This window comes from Aulostomus chinensis, chromosome 2 (genome assembly GCF_037954235.1).
Source record: "Aulostomus chinensis isolate RoL2024-O1b breed Wild chromosome 2, RoL_Achi_v1.0, whole genome shotgun sequence".
Classification (NCBI taxonomy): Eukaryota; Metazoa; Chordata; class Actinopteri; order Syngnathiformes; family Aulostomidae; genus Aulostomus; species Aulostomus chinensis.
Genome location: NC_141321.1, coordinates 20,294,693 through 20,312,900, shown reverse-complemented (window position 1 = coordinate 20,312,900; position 18,208 = coordinate 20,294,693). Strand labels below are relative to the sequence as shown.

General features: G+C 40.4%; 1 protein-coding gene across 1 annotated transcript in view; it reads left to right on the top strand.

Moving 5' to 3' along the window:
- Positions 1 to 8,699, top strand: part of LOC147269367 (uncharacterized) — a 50,079-nt gene extending 41,380 nt beyond the window's left edge. The window contains exon 4 of the mRNA XM_086194684.1: positions 8,204 to 8,699. Coding sequence (XP_086050810.1) covers positions 8,204 to 8,352 — 149 coding nt within the window. The 3' untranslated portion in view covers positions 8,353 to 8,699. The remainder of the gene's footprint in view (positions 1 to 8,203) is intronic.
- The last annotated feature ends 9,509 nt before the right edge of the window (positions 8,700 to 18,208 follow it).

Sequence of the window (18,208 nt, the reverse complement as noted above, 5' to 3'; positions counted from 1 at the left end):
TCACTCTTTATGAAAATAGGTTGGCATGATATTGTGAGAGGATATAAACTTTTTAGATGTTTGGTATGAGTATGAGATACTGTAGTTGGTGTTACTTGCTAGCCCTGTCACTGCATTAGCTTCCTGAAACCCTTTATTTGAAAAAATTGTTGAAAAATAAATTAAATTAGAAAACTCAATGCAGTAGAAATATATGACTAATATTAATGTTGATTCATAATTAAAGACACAGTTTCGTTCATTTCGTCAGGTGTCATGCCTTTACAAAGTGCTCTATAATCAATCATGATGACGCGTCTATCATAAGAGTAAAATATGGGGGCTCATAGTGCTGTAGGAAAGGTGTAAATAAGAAGCAAGGCTAGATTGCTAGCCTCGCTGAAAGCTCCCTTCACATTCATTGCACCCTCTGACCCCTCGGCACACATAAGTAGGTGAGGATTTATTTCTGCACAACATGTTCTCATAAAAGTGGCAATCTTCTTCCACTACATTGAAGGTTTTAGCGTGCTGGGTAACAGCATCTGAAATCACAGAGACGCAAATAGGTCTTTCCATAAATACAGTTCACCCATGAATAATGGATGCCTATGTAAAGTCACGTCGTGTTTTAAACATCCCATGCTCTCTGTTTTTACTGTCATAATTACACTTAGGAGTTTGAGTGAGCAGCACAGTGATGGTAAATGGAATCAAAAAGGTGTTTTTACTTCTGTATAATCGACTTATGTCACAGTGAATTGTCTGGGCACCTACTGACCTTGAAATATATCCTTGACCAATTCTGACAGAAACAATCTAAGGCTCTTACTTTGCAATGCTCAACATATATATCCTCTATAATGTCCTACTTTTCTTCAATCAAATTTGTGCACACATATACACTCCCTGAGTAGTTACTGCAGACAAGAGACCAGAATACTGCACATCTGTCATAGCGTCCAGCTGTCACGTTTTCCTGAGAGAAAGAAAATGCCACTGGTTGACTGTCTTTTAAATATTGAACAATTCTCACATTATTGCTAAATCTCACCGACTAACATTTTTCTTTTAAATCTACAAATATTGTTTTAGATACTGAATTAGAATGCTTGCTGAACGGTTGTTTCTGAACAATATAAAAATTAACTCCACTCTACTTTCTACTTTACTACGCAGGACCAGCGGTGTTGACCATAATTTCTGATAGGCAAGTTGTTGACGGAACCCATAGTTTGATGGGTTCGTAGCTGCTGTTCAATCTGGCTCTCAGAGATCCCCAGACTCTGGTAGGTGGGGATCATCAGTGTCTGGTATCGCGTTTATTTTACACTCCTCAAAGTCTTGATGTTTTTTTTCTATCTACAAATCAACAAGCAGACCTGTTGCTACACAAGTTGCATGATTGTACTCGGTAGTCTCCAGCATCCATGGTACCTTTCGTTCCTGCTCTGCTATAGAAAATCAAGTACCATCACATTTTAAGAATTTCGTCATGGCCTTGGTACTAAGCTTGGTAAGTAATTTGGTGCCGACAGGAATAACTGAAGCCGTTCAGCACAATCATAGCGAAACTTAACAGCTCCATTTGTGTGTATTTCTTCTGCAGGTTGACCAGGCCACATATTGATATTTGAACAGTTGATGGTTTGAGGGTTGTGACATCCATTTGGATTTTTGGGATTTGGATTTTACAGTAATGTACTGTACTGACTGTAAATAGAGCTCATGCAGCTACTTTCAGAAAAACTCAGGCCCACAGTTTTGAAAAATTGGTGAAAATAGTGTGCATGCATATCTAGCTTTGTAGCTGCAGTCCTTAATCTACACAGATGTACGCATCTGGCCTCAGGACAGTAATCCATGGAACAGTATGCACAGTATCAGAATTGTGTAGAAGTAACAGATGGAAGGATGAGCTCTAAACTCTATTCCATCACCGACCACACCTCCTATTTCTTTTCTGTGATCTGTTGAAGCTATAAAGTAGCCTCCGGCTCATCACCAGATCAGAGATTTATGTGTTCTTTTTTGACTACAGAATACTCCACCCACTTGCTTTCTGCCAGTGAGGAGAACAGTGCGGACACATGCACAAATACTAACTTGCCACTAATGCATGGATAGATTCCTAGTGTTTGACAGCTGAGTATAGCCAAGTACAATTCTGAGTCCCTGCCTCTTTGCATTTTGCCTTCTCTTTGTTTAGCAAGCTCTACAACAGATCTTCATCTGCTTATGCATGAGCCAGTAGGGCAGAAAGACTTGGCCTTGTCAACATGAAGTCCAAGCTCTGTGTATCTATCACTGCCTCATGTTATCATTGCACAGCAGATAAATTCACTATCCTGGCAGCATAAGTGTATTTTTACATTTCCAGTGGTAGTTATTCCTGCACAGGTATGTCTTCTGCCTGGCTGCACTCTACTCATGCTAACAGATGCTTCCCAAACTGATGAAGCAGAAACAAGAGCCAGAGGGTAAACATGTCCACCGCCACGTGTCTCTTTCGTGAATGGCTGCATTTAGTATGCACCACATGCCATAGTCAATGGAAATATACACATCCATGTACTCTCACAGATACAACACATTTCTGAGCCTAATCCTGATATACACACCTCTCCAAGCCACCACACAGCTGTGTTAAGCAGTTATGTCAACGATTACACGCAATGCGCACTAACATCTTTGTAAGCAGAATCTTGCATTATTCAGTCTGGCTGGATGGGGTAATTAAGAGCCTTGTAGTCATTTCATTATTCATTTGACGTTAAATGCCCAGCAGTTTTAGTGAGATAAACAGAGCTGGCACATGATGTGATGCAAGATAAGACAACATGGCACTTATGCATAGAATTGCTGGCATTTTTTTACTCGAGTTGGAATGACTGAAAGTTCTAGTTGTTAATTGATAAAACACTCCTCATATATTCTGCCATAGTATGCTCCAACTTTACAGTAACACCATGATTTTGATAAAGTGTAGTCTGAATTCAGCTTAGAAATAAAAGGCTCAATTATACCACATTTGACTACGAGCAGTATTAGTAAAATAAATGTAGTTGCTCAGACAACATAATGCAGAACCTCGACTTCGCTAACAGCAGTCTAATTAAAAATAATTGTAAGATAGTGATCGAACCATCACAAGAGGATTTTAGTTTCCTTTTTTCATTTTTCCCCATTGGGCTCATGTCGAATTACACTAAACTGAACTTTTCTCCTCACTATAATTGCCTTATGCCTTCTGATGGGTGTGGGCACATTGTAGACAATTACTCACCAGAGATATTTAGTGCTATTTTGTTGTGTGGAGCACATAACAGAGAATCAATATAATAACCAATTTAATTCATCTTAATTTTTTAAAAGACCCTTAATGGTGTTATGAAAAGAAGTTTAAGAGCTATTAATTGGTTTTCATACAAATAGTCAGAGAGAAGAGAATGCAACAGATGATAGCTGGACATCAGATGAAGTATTGATCGTGCATGTTTAACAGTCCTCCCACTGCAGTTGAAGGAAAATCTAACAGGCGTGCAGCTAATTAGTCACTTGTCAATAACTGACATTCCAGCGCAAACACAGCTACAGCTCAAGGCTGGAAAGAGAAGAAAAACTGGAGGACAGAGAGGGCACTTGGGCATGTAAAAACGTCAAACTGAGACTTTGTTCTGATATATGAGCTGGTTCTTATCCCAGCCTGTCGAGTGCTGATGTTTTGTCACAACCCTCAGCATCTGATACCAGGGAACAAGGCACCTCTGTATGAGACACAGCAGGCTTTCAACTGACTCCAATGTAAACCCATCCCTGTCAATATGAGACGCTTCCAACAACTGCTCCAGCTGTGTGATGTCATACATCATGACCCTGACAGGAGTGCATGTTCGAATCCAAACCATGATGTGTCCCTGTATGTCCTTAAATCTAATCCCACCTTTGTTATTGATACAATATTACAGAATTTCCTTTGGGGATGAATAAAGTATTCTGATTCTGATTCTGATAATGAAATAGAGTAAATGTTATGGTTTTGAAAATGTACTGCAATCCATCACGGACAACGTTGACACTGTTGGATCGACTGTGCTAAACAAGGAGAAAAACAGGCTGTCAAGTAGTAAACTCCCTGCAACAGCACAACAAAAGCAGCACTGGATCCCAAACCTTAGAACCCGCTGGCTAACCCTCTGGGGCTGCTCCTCCTCCAAAGTTTCGCTGGCCTTAACATGGAAATTTGAATCATCTTTACTAGACATTTGGGTGATATTTCACCCAAAAATAGGGTTATCAGATTAGTAATTAAAAGTTTGCCTACTTAGGCCACCTCCTGTGCGTGTGCGTATTAGTAGGCTGCAGTATACAACTTCTGTGTGTGTGTGTGTGTGTGTGTGGTATGCAGTCTAACTTTTTATGCTTTCATTAAATTTAGCCATTAAGATAATTGACATGGGTGGCACGGTGGTGCAGTGGTCAGCACTGTCTCCTCACAGCAAGAAGGTTCCAGGTTCAAGTCCCGGCTCCAGCACGGGATCTTTCTGTGTGAGTCTCCATGTTCTCCCTGTTCCTGTGTGGGTTCTCTCTGGTACTCCAGCTTCCTCCCACAGTCCAAAGACATCAAGAGGGGACGAGGCTGATTGATACTCTAAATTGACTGTAGGTGTGACTGTGAGTGTGAATGGTTGTCTGTCTAGATGTGTTGGCCCTGTGATGGACTGGTGACCTGTCCAGGGTGAACCCTGCCTCTCGCCCGAAAGCTGCTGGGATAGGCTCCAGCCCCACCACGACCCTTAACAGGATAAGAGGTAGAAAATGGATGGATGGATGGATGGATGGATGGATAATTGACATCTGAGCAGATAGAATGTTACCTATGTTGGGTCCTCACTGGCGTACGTTCACATCACCAGCCCCTCCTACCTCCTACCTCAGCCTCCACAGCCCTTAGCCCACCTTCACTGTCTACAGTCTTGTGTGCAGCGTGCTCTGGTGGCTAAAGGCGGTCGTTAAAGTCCATAACTTATCTCATGTTTGAAGCTAATGGGAAGAATACTGGCTGCAGTGAAAAATAAATTACATTTTTCGCCCCTCTCTCTTCCTGCCCTTCTAACCTGCAGTGTAATATAGCAGCGGTGAGAGTATGCATTACAGATCTTAAACATTAGAATTTATCTGTGTTGCACGACGCTGACTGATGCATTTGGAAATAATGTAGTGGAGCTGGGTATTACAGGAACCCCTGTAACTAATGGACAGCTCTCGCCTGTGGCCGCCGATGTATATCACTCAACTGGACTACCTCATCAAGTCCAGAGCGTGGCTTCCGAGCCAGACCAGCCACTCAGGCTTTACATTAAAGACTCTTGCAATAAAAGCCCACATACTCTGTCCAACCTCACTCATTGACACATTGACTGCATATACTCTTTACCATTTGTATTCATTATCATTTCATAAAAGGGCTTGTGAAACAAGTTTGTTTTGGAGACGCGTATAAAATTCATTTTTAATTTATCTTGATTGCCGCTCTTTGTCAGGGAATTGTTCAGTCCTTCATTTGGTTTTCCATATTTAATGGCAATTTGATTAATTTAGATGCAAAGGATGTGCAGAGAGTCCAGTGCTGTGTTTGTGCGAACATGGAAATGTTATGCTACTAATTTTCAAATATCATACTGCCACTAAATGTCCTCTTCAGTGGACTGTCATAATAAATATTCCCTGTAATATTTGTTTTTAGTTTTCTTAAACCTGCTGTAGAACTAGTAAACGTAACAGTGGCCAAACAGTTGTATGATTGTGTTACCAATGCTTTGTTCAGTGTCTAACAATTACCAACCTTAACTACTGCCTCCATCATATAACAAGGGCTCATTTTAACTGTGACAAGGTGTAGTAACTCTTATCTTTGTGTTATCTTTGCTCTCCTCCTCTTCGGCTCTTTCACAGTAGCTCTATTTGATGTCTTGTCTATCTTGTTCCCAAATACTCTGTGTTCTTTCACCCTTTGTAACTTGCCCATGAACCAAAAAGTGTATCATATGCAAATGACTGAGTCTTTGTGAGACCTGCTCCACGATGAGTCGAGCCATACTCCAGCAATGGATGAATTTGTCATTGTTTTTTAAGACACCACGAGTGACACCATAAACTTACAATCATGCCGTTGACTCAGTGGGTAGCTACTGTACATCTATTTTGGGACAATTTTAGAGTCTAAACTAACCTTTAGTTGTTGTCTTGTAAAGGCGCATCAGTGTTTGTCTTGTTTACGTCCCACCTTCACACAGTTAAAGCATTTATTGAATGTACCATGTCTTTCCCCCCTTGTCTCGTGGTCCCCGTCTCTGTAACAACAAACAACAACAACAAATTTTTAATCAAATTTGTGAGCAAGTTTAAACGCCATCTTCTAGATAGTGAATTTTAGCTCCTTCCCTCTGGCTGGTGGTGGAGAACAAAAGGATACAGAAATTCTTTTGTTCCTGCAGCTATATCACCAATTTACAAAGCTAGCACAAGACACTGCACTTTACCTACTTGAGGTTGTTTGAAGCTTGGGTGTATGTATGGGTGTGTGTGTATGTGCTTTGTCATGATGTTTTTATATTGTTAGTGTGAAGCTAGAAGCCTTCATACATATATCCTTCTACAGCGCTTATTCTACTTATTCTGTTTTTTTGTCAGACTGCTGCTTCTTCCACATTTTTTAGTGTAGAAACTCCATTCAAAGATCAAAACAGTCAGAAAATGCAGAACATTTTTGTTTGTACTTTTGCGTTCTTACTTTTCAAATATTTCCGAATATTCCACATTTGCCGCGAATGCCTGCCATTCAAAGTCGGTGGAGAGTGAGGAAATTTTCACGTTCTTTCAAGCATCTTCAAGCTCCTCCAAGTCTTTCATACTTTCGTGGAGAAGCTCCATTTATTTCTTCAAATGTTCACAAACTTCCCAAGATTTTCACATCATGTCAGCTTGTTCATGTCATTCATACTTTTTTTCTTCTTTTTACAAAATCAGACTTTAAATCTTCAGAGTGATTTCAGCTCCTCTCCAGTTTTTAAATTTGTGTCTGCTGCACAGCCCAGAGTGGTGATGTGTTCAAGTAGACTGGGATTTTGTCTAAATCATCTTAAGAGACATAAGCTCAAGCTAAGTCACTTCACATAAGTACATCATTTTGGAAGGAAAAAATTAGAAAAACTTCTAACTGTTGATGCATAGTTTACTTAATATAAGTATGAATGACTTGGAAGAGCTTGACGATGCTTGAAAAAAATGTGAACTCCCTTCTGATTTTGAATGGGAAAAAAAAATCTGTGGAAAACATGGAATATTCCTGAAATCGTGAAGGTTATGAATGAAGGATGCGCTTCATGGTCAAAGTCACTTCACAGGGTGACACTATATTGCAGACAGCTTTTGGCTCTTGGATGAGTTTCAGAGATTTTGGTGGTCAAAGGTCACAGTGACAGGCTAATTTCTTGGAGGTGTTCAGCTGCAATGTAGTATTTCTAGGACATCAGTTGGATAAATCAATCATGTTCTCAGCTGGAAACTCCCTGCAAACCCTCAAAGTTTTCAAATCGTTCATACATTTTCAAGTTATTTTAACTTTTCGCTCTCCTTCGTATTGAATAAACTCTTTCCCTCTATTCCAACGACTGACACTCTTTATGTGTTTTTTTCAAACTCTTAACACTTTTTCAAGTATGTTTAAGGCCTGGTTCTCACTATCATTTGGGCGCTACTGAAACACTGAGGCATGAACCATATTTTGCCACTACAATCATCATTGCAGTCTGGTGTCAGCGTTCTAACCCAACCTTCATTTGTTGAAAAGATTTCTTTGCATTTATTTGATTCAACTTTATGAACTAATAATGTCTTAACTAACTTCATATTTTATTCAACTTTTTAAGTCTGGCGTCAGCTTTAAAAGCTATCAGCAGTCACACTGCAATTTCTTCTGAAATATTACTCTCCATTTTTAATGATTGTGAAACGTGAACTGTGAGATGTTGCTGTTTTTCACATCAGAATGCTTAATCCGTCTGCATAACATATTTACCCTTGCGATACTCATGTTAACTTTGAACCCTACGACTCAGTTAGAATGGCAGTTTAATGGATTATATGTAATTTAACACTATTTTTGCAGGAGCAATTATTTATTTATGTGTTACTCACATCTTTTCTTTTTTTTTTTTTTTAGGTCCAGGGCTACTAATACAAGATTTGGGGCTGAAACCTTGGTTGCTAACAATGCCACTGAAAAGCACGATAGAAAGATTCGGTGGTTTTTTTCTGCTTTTCTCTGGTTTCTTCAATTCACATGCCTCTGTGCTGCACATTCTTATTTAATGGTGTTTATGTTTTAATAGCTGAACCAGACAGTAGCTGCATGTCTCCAAAGTAATGTAAAGAACAAGGGATAGGCCAGATGAATTCCATCCACACAGAGGTCAGAGAGACAGAAAATGAATAGCAATGTGGATCCTCCAGCAGGCAGTGGGAGAGACAGACTAATAAGAGCATAACAGAGGAGGAGAAGGGGACCCTCGGGAACCAGCATAAAGGTTTTCAGTGCATTTTTAAAGGAAAGTGGTCTGAAAATATAATGATGCCTTCTTTGAAATGCATCAGTAATCAGGGAAGGAATTTGTTCTAGGATATGAAGACGGATTAAAATTCCCCAGTTGTGTGGAAGAGTCAGGTTTGTAGGTGGTGGTTTGGGTTAGTAAGGGCAAGAGCAGAGAGTATAGAATGAAAAATGTGAGCGTGTGAGGTGGAAGCATTTTCTTGTTCTCGTCTGCCATCTTTTCAGGTACACACAGGCCAGGATAGCGGAGGACTCTGGTTACTCAGTACCACAGTTCATTATCTCTTACAGACTTTTAAACTCCATTACAACTGCTACTCAATACCATATTAACTTTGACAAAACTAGGAGAAAATGTTTATTTTATGTGCAAAATGTAATCAGAGCTGTAAATTTGTGTAGAACTGCTTCCATATGAGATGATTCAACAAAAGCGCAAATAAAAATCTGTGTTCTGAGTATGTAATTAGGTATAACATTCTGACCCACAAAACACCTTTAAATGGTTTCACTGATGCTGCGAGCCTTTTATGGATGTTTATTCCATAGTCGTCTGTAAAATGCCGATTCCTCTGCTGTCCTGTTTTGTACAATAAGAGTCAGTGTTTCTATGTGAGAAGTATTTGGACATGTGGCTGACGCATTGCTCATATTTGAGTATTACTAGAGCACGTGATAATTTTATAGTGTGTTAAAATGGTACAGTTTTGTCCGTTAAAAGCAATTTCTTTGCTTTGGTAGTAAAAAATATTTTACCCTGACCAAGCAAAAAAGTAAGAATGACATCATGTCAAAATGACGCTGTGCACCCTGATCTGCAGTAACTAAAGATTGACGGCAGCAACAATGAAACTGAAAACAAAACTGATGCAAGACGGGCAAAAAACAAACCAAGTTAGTGTCGCCACTAGCACTGTGGTCGTATGATGTGACGAGCTAAGGAGACTTTCGCATCATTCTTTACCTAGGAACTAGTAAATGTAAAATAGTAATAATTAATATTATTTTTACAACAATGAAGTTTGACAAAAAAAAAATTATGTTGAAAGGCACACAGATTGTCGTTGGTGACTCAGTAATCATTTCACTTTGCCCTCATCCCCTTCCATGTTTTCTTGCTGGACAGAACTGGGAACAAAAATATTTAATTGTGTTTATTAATTTCTTTATTACCCATCACAACATTTTTTACTGTTGTGCTGAGTTTACAGAATAATGCTGACAAATCTGCATGTGGAATAAATCTAAGACGTCAAAGCGTGATATAATTATACTCCTCCATAATAGGAATGATGTATAAAGTGCTGCCTGGAGCAAATGTTCTGCTCCCAGGATGCAAGAAATTCAGAAGTTAGCAATCCTGCCGCCTAATCTTTTGGTGCTGTGTGAAAAATTCCTGTGGGATCATCTGATTAATGATATGAAGACTGTCTTGGAAAAATATTACCCCTGCCTTAATATCAGGAAGAAAAAAATCTTTCATTAACTGCATCTTGGTGAACATAAACAGATGGATTTTCTGTCTCTGGTTGTCCCAATTACTTTTGTCAAGATGGCAAAGCTGGAAAGGAAGGTCTGAGGGAAGGAGGTCAGGTCTGGCCCGCTCACCTCTACCTCCACAGGACGGTTGATGTGAACACCATCAATTTGGACACGGTGATTGGTTCGTTCCTGCAAAGCGGGACACTCTCAAGTTACTGTGAACCAGCGTAGCCAATCTGTAATGGGTCTGTGTGAAAAGGCTTTGTTGGAAACTCAAACTGGAGGCCAACAGAGAGATAGCTATTACCTAACAGCCCATCATTAGAAGGTTGACTGTGCCAGTGCCAGAATAGAAATCCTCCATAGTGAGCCCAATTTAATATAATTGACATTGGCTGATTGTTTACTGAAGTGCACATTTCCAGTGCACGTTCATCATGGTGCCACTGGATGTTTTATTTTATTATTTCCTTTGTCGTTTTAGCGTGGGGCTATCATTTATAATTTACCAAACTACATCATCCCATCTACACTGGCTTGCCTTCAACTGGGCTCATCAGCCTCCCCAAAAAGTGCCTTTCCTTTTTGGAATGGTCACTAATAATACATTCAATTTCCGAGCAGAGCAGTGAATTATCCCAATCGTAGATCCCTGTATTTATTTTTTGCTGCAGTGTTGTAGTCCTAGTCGCCTGATAGATGTCCCCACACCCTTGGCCTCTGCTTTGATGTGGATCATTACTGAGCCTCATCGTTGCCCCCAGTCACCCTGTCAGCACCTTTTGATGTTTCCTATGTGCACTTCCAGATAGAATTTATAATAAGGAGTCATTATCATTTTGATTTCTTGCTGAATGAGAAGAGGGACCTCTGGCATTTACCCTGGAGCATCTGGTTGGAGGAACTAATTCAGGTGCTGACGATATGTGTAGGTGGTGGGTTTGATGAGTTAGCAGAAAATGTGGTTAATTCACATGAAGCCAAAAATGCTTACTATACATGCTGCATTAATCCTGCATTAAACCCATTTTTTATATCAATCAAATGTACTCTGTAAGGTCCATTAGTGCTACTGAGCCCACTGAGACGTAACACCCACCAAATGGAATTTAGCTGTTCGTTTTTAGCTGCCTTAAGCATTTCTTTCCCTACTTTACTTTGGTGAGATAAAATCTTAGTCAATCATTGTGGTTTAATTATTTTCAAATATGCTGATAACATTATTGTGAGCCTTTATCATTTCGTTGGTAAAATTCACCTGAGATTCCATGTAATTACTTATGTTAAAGACTCTCTTCATTAATGAGATTTTTTAATATATGTATGAGCCATGTAAGTGCACACAGGAGAGTGAGTCAGAGGATAATGAGTTTTTTTTCTTCCTTAAACCTAAAATACCCTAGATTCAAATCAGGTTTTGATAGAAAGTAGAAGAATATCAAAAGGGAGTATTCTGAAGGACCTCTCGAAGTAGTGATCACAATGTAGTAAGTGTTTGTTGTTAATGTATGGGGATCTTAGTTAAAGAAGTGTTTTGGTTCATCAGCAGCAGTTTTCTTGGTACAGTTAAAGGTAAAGTCTGCAGTATGGTTTGTTTCAGCTGTAAACACAGCATTCACTCCAACTGGGTTACGGACAGGCTAGCAGGAGCTAAACGCACCACCTGTTTGTCACCTACCTGTCCAGCAGAAAGCAGTCCAACCCGTCATCGCTCTTCATCCTCATCCTTCCCTTCAGTGCTCGAAAGCAGATGGAATTAATGTATAAGTCTATATTTTGTGCAGGGAGCACCTGCACTGACTCACAGTGGGTTTTGCAGACCATATCTGAAGCATGTATTGTAATTCAGTTCAAAAAACCTATTCTTTTCTCAGTTCCAAGGGAGACTTTTTAGGACCCTGGGATGACAAAGACTCCATGTACTGCTTCCTTTATTGTATCTCTGGAAAATGATCTATGATTATCATGCCAACAATTGCCATTGAAACCTGGTCAGATCAAGTCATTTGAAGTATTTTCTGGGGGCCTGGAGATAACAAATACCATTTTAATAGATGAAATGGCCTACGTTCATTGAGTAAACACCTAATTTTCAGGGTAATTTGTATGAAATACTGGCAGTAATCTTTTCTTTTCCGTTTTGAAGTCACCCATCTGCCTCCAGCTCATTGAAGTTAATTATAGTATGAGACCCTGTATTCCTTTTTTGTGGATCCTTGTGGATCTGCCTATATTCTCCCAGCCATACTTGACGTGTAGCCCGCTGCCGGAGTTCTGAATGGTTCATTTAAAAGTCCTGGTGGTGCTGCTTTGTCACAGTGGTGAGAGATCAAAGAGGCTACTTAATGCTGAGGTTTAGGAGGAACTAGAACACCCAGTTCTAGCCATGTGTTTGCCCTGCTGCGGCTAGTATCAGGCCAGAAATAATGAGCAAGGTATAATAGCCCCTTTAGAAACACAAAACGCCTCAAATTTGAATGTCATACAGGAAAGAGCAAGCTCTTCTCAATGAAGCTGGGAATTAAGAGAAGAACAGGTGTACGTGCACTCAGGTCATGATGCTGCACTAGACAACACTGAACAAATAAAGAGTGTGGGTGGGAGGTTTGGGTAGAGGGCAGACAGAAATGGGCTTCATAGGGGAAAACAGCGCTATGTTTCCAAAAAGCTTGTTTGAAGATACTGGAAGGGCTTTCCCTAGCTGAAGACATCCGCCCTCCACATCACAGCAAAGGCATCCTAGGAACACTTGCATCCAGCATGGGCAAAGGTGTGTTCAGAGATGTTTTACTCCAAAACCCTTAGATTTTTTGTTGTTGTTGTTGTTTTAGACCTGCCAGGATGAAATGCAAGAAATTTCCTTTTTTTATTTTGCGATTTTTTTTTCGCTACTTTTTATTTATTTATTTCAAAAAGCAACACACACACTAGCAGGTTGTGACCCACAGTGTTACATGTCTAGTTCCAGTGTTTGTTAGAGGAGCCCAACCATTCTCAGACAATACCCTGCAGTGTTCACACCAGCTCATCTCTCTCCATGCAGCGCCGCGGGCCACATACTCCAGACTACCCTACCTTGTTACACTCCTCACATTCACCTTACTTTTGCACTCTCTCTTTATTTATTTCTATATTAGTCTTTTTTTCCCTCCCCTACATTGATTCAGTTCAGTCTGTTTTCCTATTCAGGGTGTATCCATTTGTCTCGTGTCGATAAGTGGTCTCCATGACTTTTACCTGAAACATAGAGTAAACTACATTATTGTATTGGGATTCACACGTAGTCTGTGTAGACAAATTTTATTTTGTCAACAACAACTACAGCCTCCAATAATGCAGTTAAAATAAATCAGCCATTCTCTGTAATAGATGCAGTAAAAAAAAATTAAAAAAATTATATACCTCATCCTCATTATTTTGTGGAATCTTTTGAAAAAGTAGTTGAATTTGACTATGAAATGTGAGGATTATCGTGTAACCGACACTGCAATTCACTTTGCATTGTTGAATACAGAGTTCATCTTAACTCATCTAAAATTAGGGGTCCTAACAACAAAATCAAGTTTAGATGCTCACTATTTTCATATTTGAATCTGTAATACACACAGTTATGTAATTATCAGTAATTGCTCTGGCTCAGACAGTACTAGGGCTTTGTGAAAGCCTGCCAGTTAAATGGTTTTTCTAATGATGGCACACTTAAACTGGGTGTAGAGGCCAAGGCCAAGTAGAATAGCAGTCTGTCTTCCAGCTCTTAGGCCTCACAGAAGACTCACTATCTCTTGACATCAGCACACATCTGTGGAGACTATGACTATGGCATTCAATTAACTCTAATGAATTGCAACATTGTGCAATTCGAATCAGCTTCTAAGTCTGCATAATTACAGTATAATTCCTGGAAGGGTTTGATTGCAATTACATCTGTAACTCAAAGAAGGGCAAGAGTTCAACCACAGAGGTATGCACTGCTGCAACTAGAGCAGCTTTCTTTGCATATTTTGTTTAATATGGAAATTGTGCAAAAATGATGAGACAGGTTTTTGTTCTCAGCTTACTCAATTTGCAAGGTCAGGCACAGTGAGCAAGGCTGTAAAAGCTGGTGGGATAGTAGATTGCCCAATTAGATGAGGTCGTTCCAGTGATATGCAGCTCTCTTTGTGTATACTAAAGCACTGTGACCTAGAAATCATTTTAAAGATTAGTTAGAGCTGTCCTGACCAACAGGACTGGGTTTTTGCTAATGCAGGCTTTCCCAGTTGGTCCACAGCTTCACTAGCCTTTCTGGTGAGTAAAAGTTGGCAAGCCACACACAAGCATTCTGATTACAGAAATGCTGCTGCCAAGTCTCTGTTTACTTGGGATTTAATGAAAGTGAATGTTAACTGTGAAGGATTCTTCTCTGCCCCTTGTGCAGAACTATCCTTCTTTGTACTCCTCACAGTTTGGCTGTCTTCTTGCCACCCCCTTCTTACTCACTACGGTGGTAATGCATTGAACAGGAGAACCAAAGTCACACTACATTAGTTTGGTGGTGGCTGTTGCTGCAGAGAGCCATTACTCTTCCCTGACAGTATCAAAGAGAGCAGCAGAGCTGGGCTGTGCCTCGCCTCCCACTCTCTCTCTAACCATGCACCACTCACAGGAAATTGCCTCATACTTCAGCAGGCAGGAGGTGAAGCAGCAGTGACATCGATGCATGTGTCTCTTTCTGGGCTCAAGGCTTGGGTGGGAGAACGCTGCCTTAAGACTAGCAGAGGAGCACTACCCGGGGGAGGTGAGGCCGGGCAGTGCTCTTGGTGCCAGGTTCTAATCCTAGATGATGTTCTTTGGCTTTGTTGGCTCTGTAGGATGTGTTGGTAGTTTCACCTACTTTGCTGTTTACCCTTTACACAACTGTGAAAGTTGTCAGGCAGCAGTTTATGGAAATGAAAAGATGCTCAAAACAGAGATCAAACTAAATGATTGGGTTCCAGTTAAAGACACTTAATTTGAGGGGCAATGATCATCATTTTTAGTGCCAGAAGAGCACATGCATACCTTTTATCTCCTCTATGTGAGCATTACGCAGGTCCAGACCGCCACTGAACAGCTAACCGTTAGTTAGCTTAGCTGCAATGAATGCTAGCGATTGGGCTGCCATAATAATGAAAGAAAAGAAAGATATCTATCTGCTTTCTGGCTCTAAAAATGACAGTGGGATCACTGATCAGACGGCCACGAAAATTTACTGCTACACTTTTAATATGCTAATATTTGAATTTGAAATTGAAAATAAAGTATGCGTACGATTAATGTGAGACAAGTGAGGGATGGCAACAGAGGGTCCAGGGATAAGTTGTTTTGGCCTGCTGCCTGGGAACTTTGGTTGAGAACTGAGATACATTTGGCATGTGTCATTTGTCAAGATTAAATCGTGTAAGTGGTGATATTGAATGTTGCTCTTGATACACATTATTCATAATTTGCAAGGCATACTGACAAGAAACACACTTAAAATGCTCATAAATGACAGGACGGGTGGCCCCAGGCTGTAACAGACAACAAGCTAGTGTTAGCCTAAACTGTGCTAGTGTCATTCATCAGGATTGGAAGCTAAGACAGCAATCTATGAAGTTTGGCTTAATTAGACTTATGTCTTTAATGAAATGTTTTTTTAGTTGTTTTTTTTAGTATCTCATGGGTAAAATGACAAAATGGGTAAAATGTCAAAAGCCTGGAAGCAAACCAATATGCATCATTCTGGTGTTTTTGAAGCAATGATCTTGCTGTTTTCAGATAAAATATCTAAGCTACCGTACACACGTGCAGCTAGGAAATTAACCTATTCAGGCTTGGGTGGGGTTGGGGGAAGGAGTGAAAATGTGGTGAAGTCATTCCAGTGTGCCTTATCTTGCCACACTGCACCCATCATTCTGTGCTGATGTCTCAAGAGGACACATATTTATTGCTATTTGAAAGTAGCCGTTGTTGTGATCGCTCGTGCTGTCTGTCCTCTTCTCCTTGTTTCTGCACTCCTTTCATTTTGTGCTGGGCTGGGGGGGATTGGTGCAGCCCGTCGCCTCTGTGGCTCTGTGATTAGAAAAGGAGGGAGGGAGAGTGCTTCTCAGCAGGACTCTGTTTTATATTCATCAAAAGAGCTGCCTTTGATTTGCTCCTTTGACGTGTGACAGCTTGGACTGCAGCACCACACTGCTGCTGCTAAGGAAATCGTGCACCCTACACCTGCCCACCACACCCCTCCACCCTTTCTCCCTGCTCTCCTTCATGCCATGCCCCCATCCCGAATATTACAGCCCGCCACTGCCCCCCGCCACCTCCACCCCTATAGTCTAACCCTCAGGCAAATGCACCAGCTTATTAATTTCTCCATTATTATTGATATTGCCACTCTACTCAAATCATCAGACTTTTGCCAAGGTCATTCTTTCTGAGAGTATGCCCCTGCTTCTTCCTCACACCTCCCATCTTGAGTCACATACAGACAGGGTGGACTAAATGGTGAAGTCACTGGCAGACAGTCTAGATGAAAGTGACAAAGGAATATAAACAGACATAACAAAATATGCAAGGAAATTTCTGTCAACAACATATTCATTGTATATCTTTACAATTATTTGCAGAAAGAAGGCCAGAATTCAGGCCTGCTTTCCTGCTTGATCCAATTCTTTTGAGAGCAGAGCATGATTAGCTAAGTAGCTCAGAGCTTGTTGTTGTTTCTTGTCGCCAAGGGGACAAAGAAAGTGGAGGGGCAGGAAAAGCAGACAGAAATAAACATCTAGTGATAGGCACATTTGCATTGTTTTTCCATTTCTAGGCTTATTTGTGGTCTTACAATTCTTGATTGCTATTTTTGATGGTGTGAATGTCGCCTGGACGTATGTGTGCAAGTGTGAATAACTCCCTATACTGTAGTTATTATCATGTGTGTCAGTGTCCTGCATTGTGCCTGTAGGTTGTATGACCTTCAACCCCCACTATGTTGACACAAGAGTCCACTGTGAAACCACCCGAAACTGGCACATGAGTCAATTCTGCCTAGTCTGTGATAACTCTTGCTGCAATCACACACACACATTCCACATACACCTTCAACTTACTGTTCAAACACTGTCCAATTTTCATTGTGCATTGCACAAATGCTCACACATACACACACACACACAGGGATAGCTTTGTTTGAACAGAATTGCTCTGCACCACAGAGACTCAGCTAGATATTAACAGCATAAATAATTTAAGACATATTCAACTCTGCAAACACTGGTAGAAACAAGTACATGCAGGAAGGAGAGGACAATTTCATGTGTGTGTGGCGAACTTATCCATTATCCTTCCAATGTTGCAGCTTAGAAGGTTACACCTGCCCAGGGTTAGCTCTCTGAAAAGGGAAAGTGCTTAATAGTTCATTTTTATTCCAGTGGTTAGCCTATACAAAAAGAAATGCATATATTGTGCTCCTGACAACAACATTTTATGGAGTTCATACTGTACTATTTTCTATCTTATAGAAATGCTTTTATATTTTAGTTATGAAGTTTTAGTTTTACTCTAAATTAAACACTGTAGGCGTGGCTGTGAGTGTGAATGGTTGTCTGTCTATATGTTGGCCCTGCGATGGACTGGTGACCTGTCCAGGGTGAACCCCACCTCTCACCATAAGTCAGCTGGGATAGGCTCCTGCCCCCCCCCCCCCCCCCCCCCCGCAACCCTGAATGGTTAAGTGGTATGCAAAATGATTGGATGGACTTTTAGTTTTTTCAAGTAAAACCTGTATTCCTCATTTTATGATTGGTCCAACCATGTTTTGTCATAGTTTCTGTTTTATTTTGAAATTACTTCCCTCCTGTGTTCTCTTCTGTTACTTCCTATCTTTGTCATCTACATTTGGAAACTGATTCTTATTTAACTTGGCATCTGTATATACACACATATTACATGCATTATTTCTTATACCAGACGGATTTATTTTAGTTTAGTCTTTGGCATGCAAACCCCTCCAATGAGACACAAAGTAAGTCATACTATACATGCATACATCCTAGCAGCTTAAACATGATGATTGCATGTTTAGGTATGATATATCCCAGAGCAGAGAATGCTTGGATTCAAAGTTGCTTTATCTACCAGTATGAC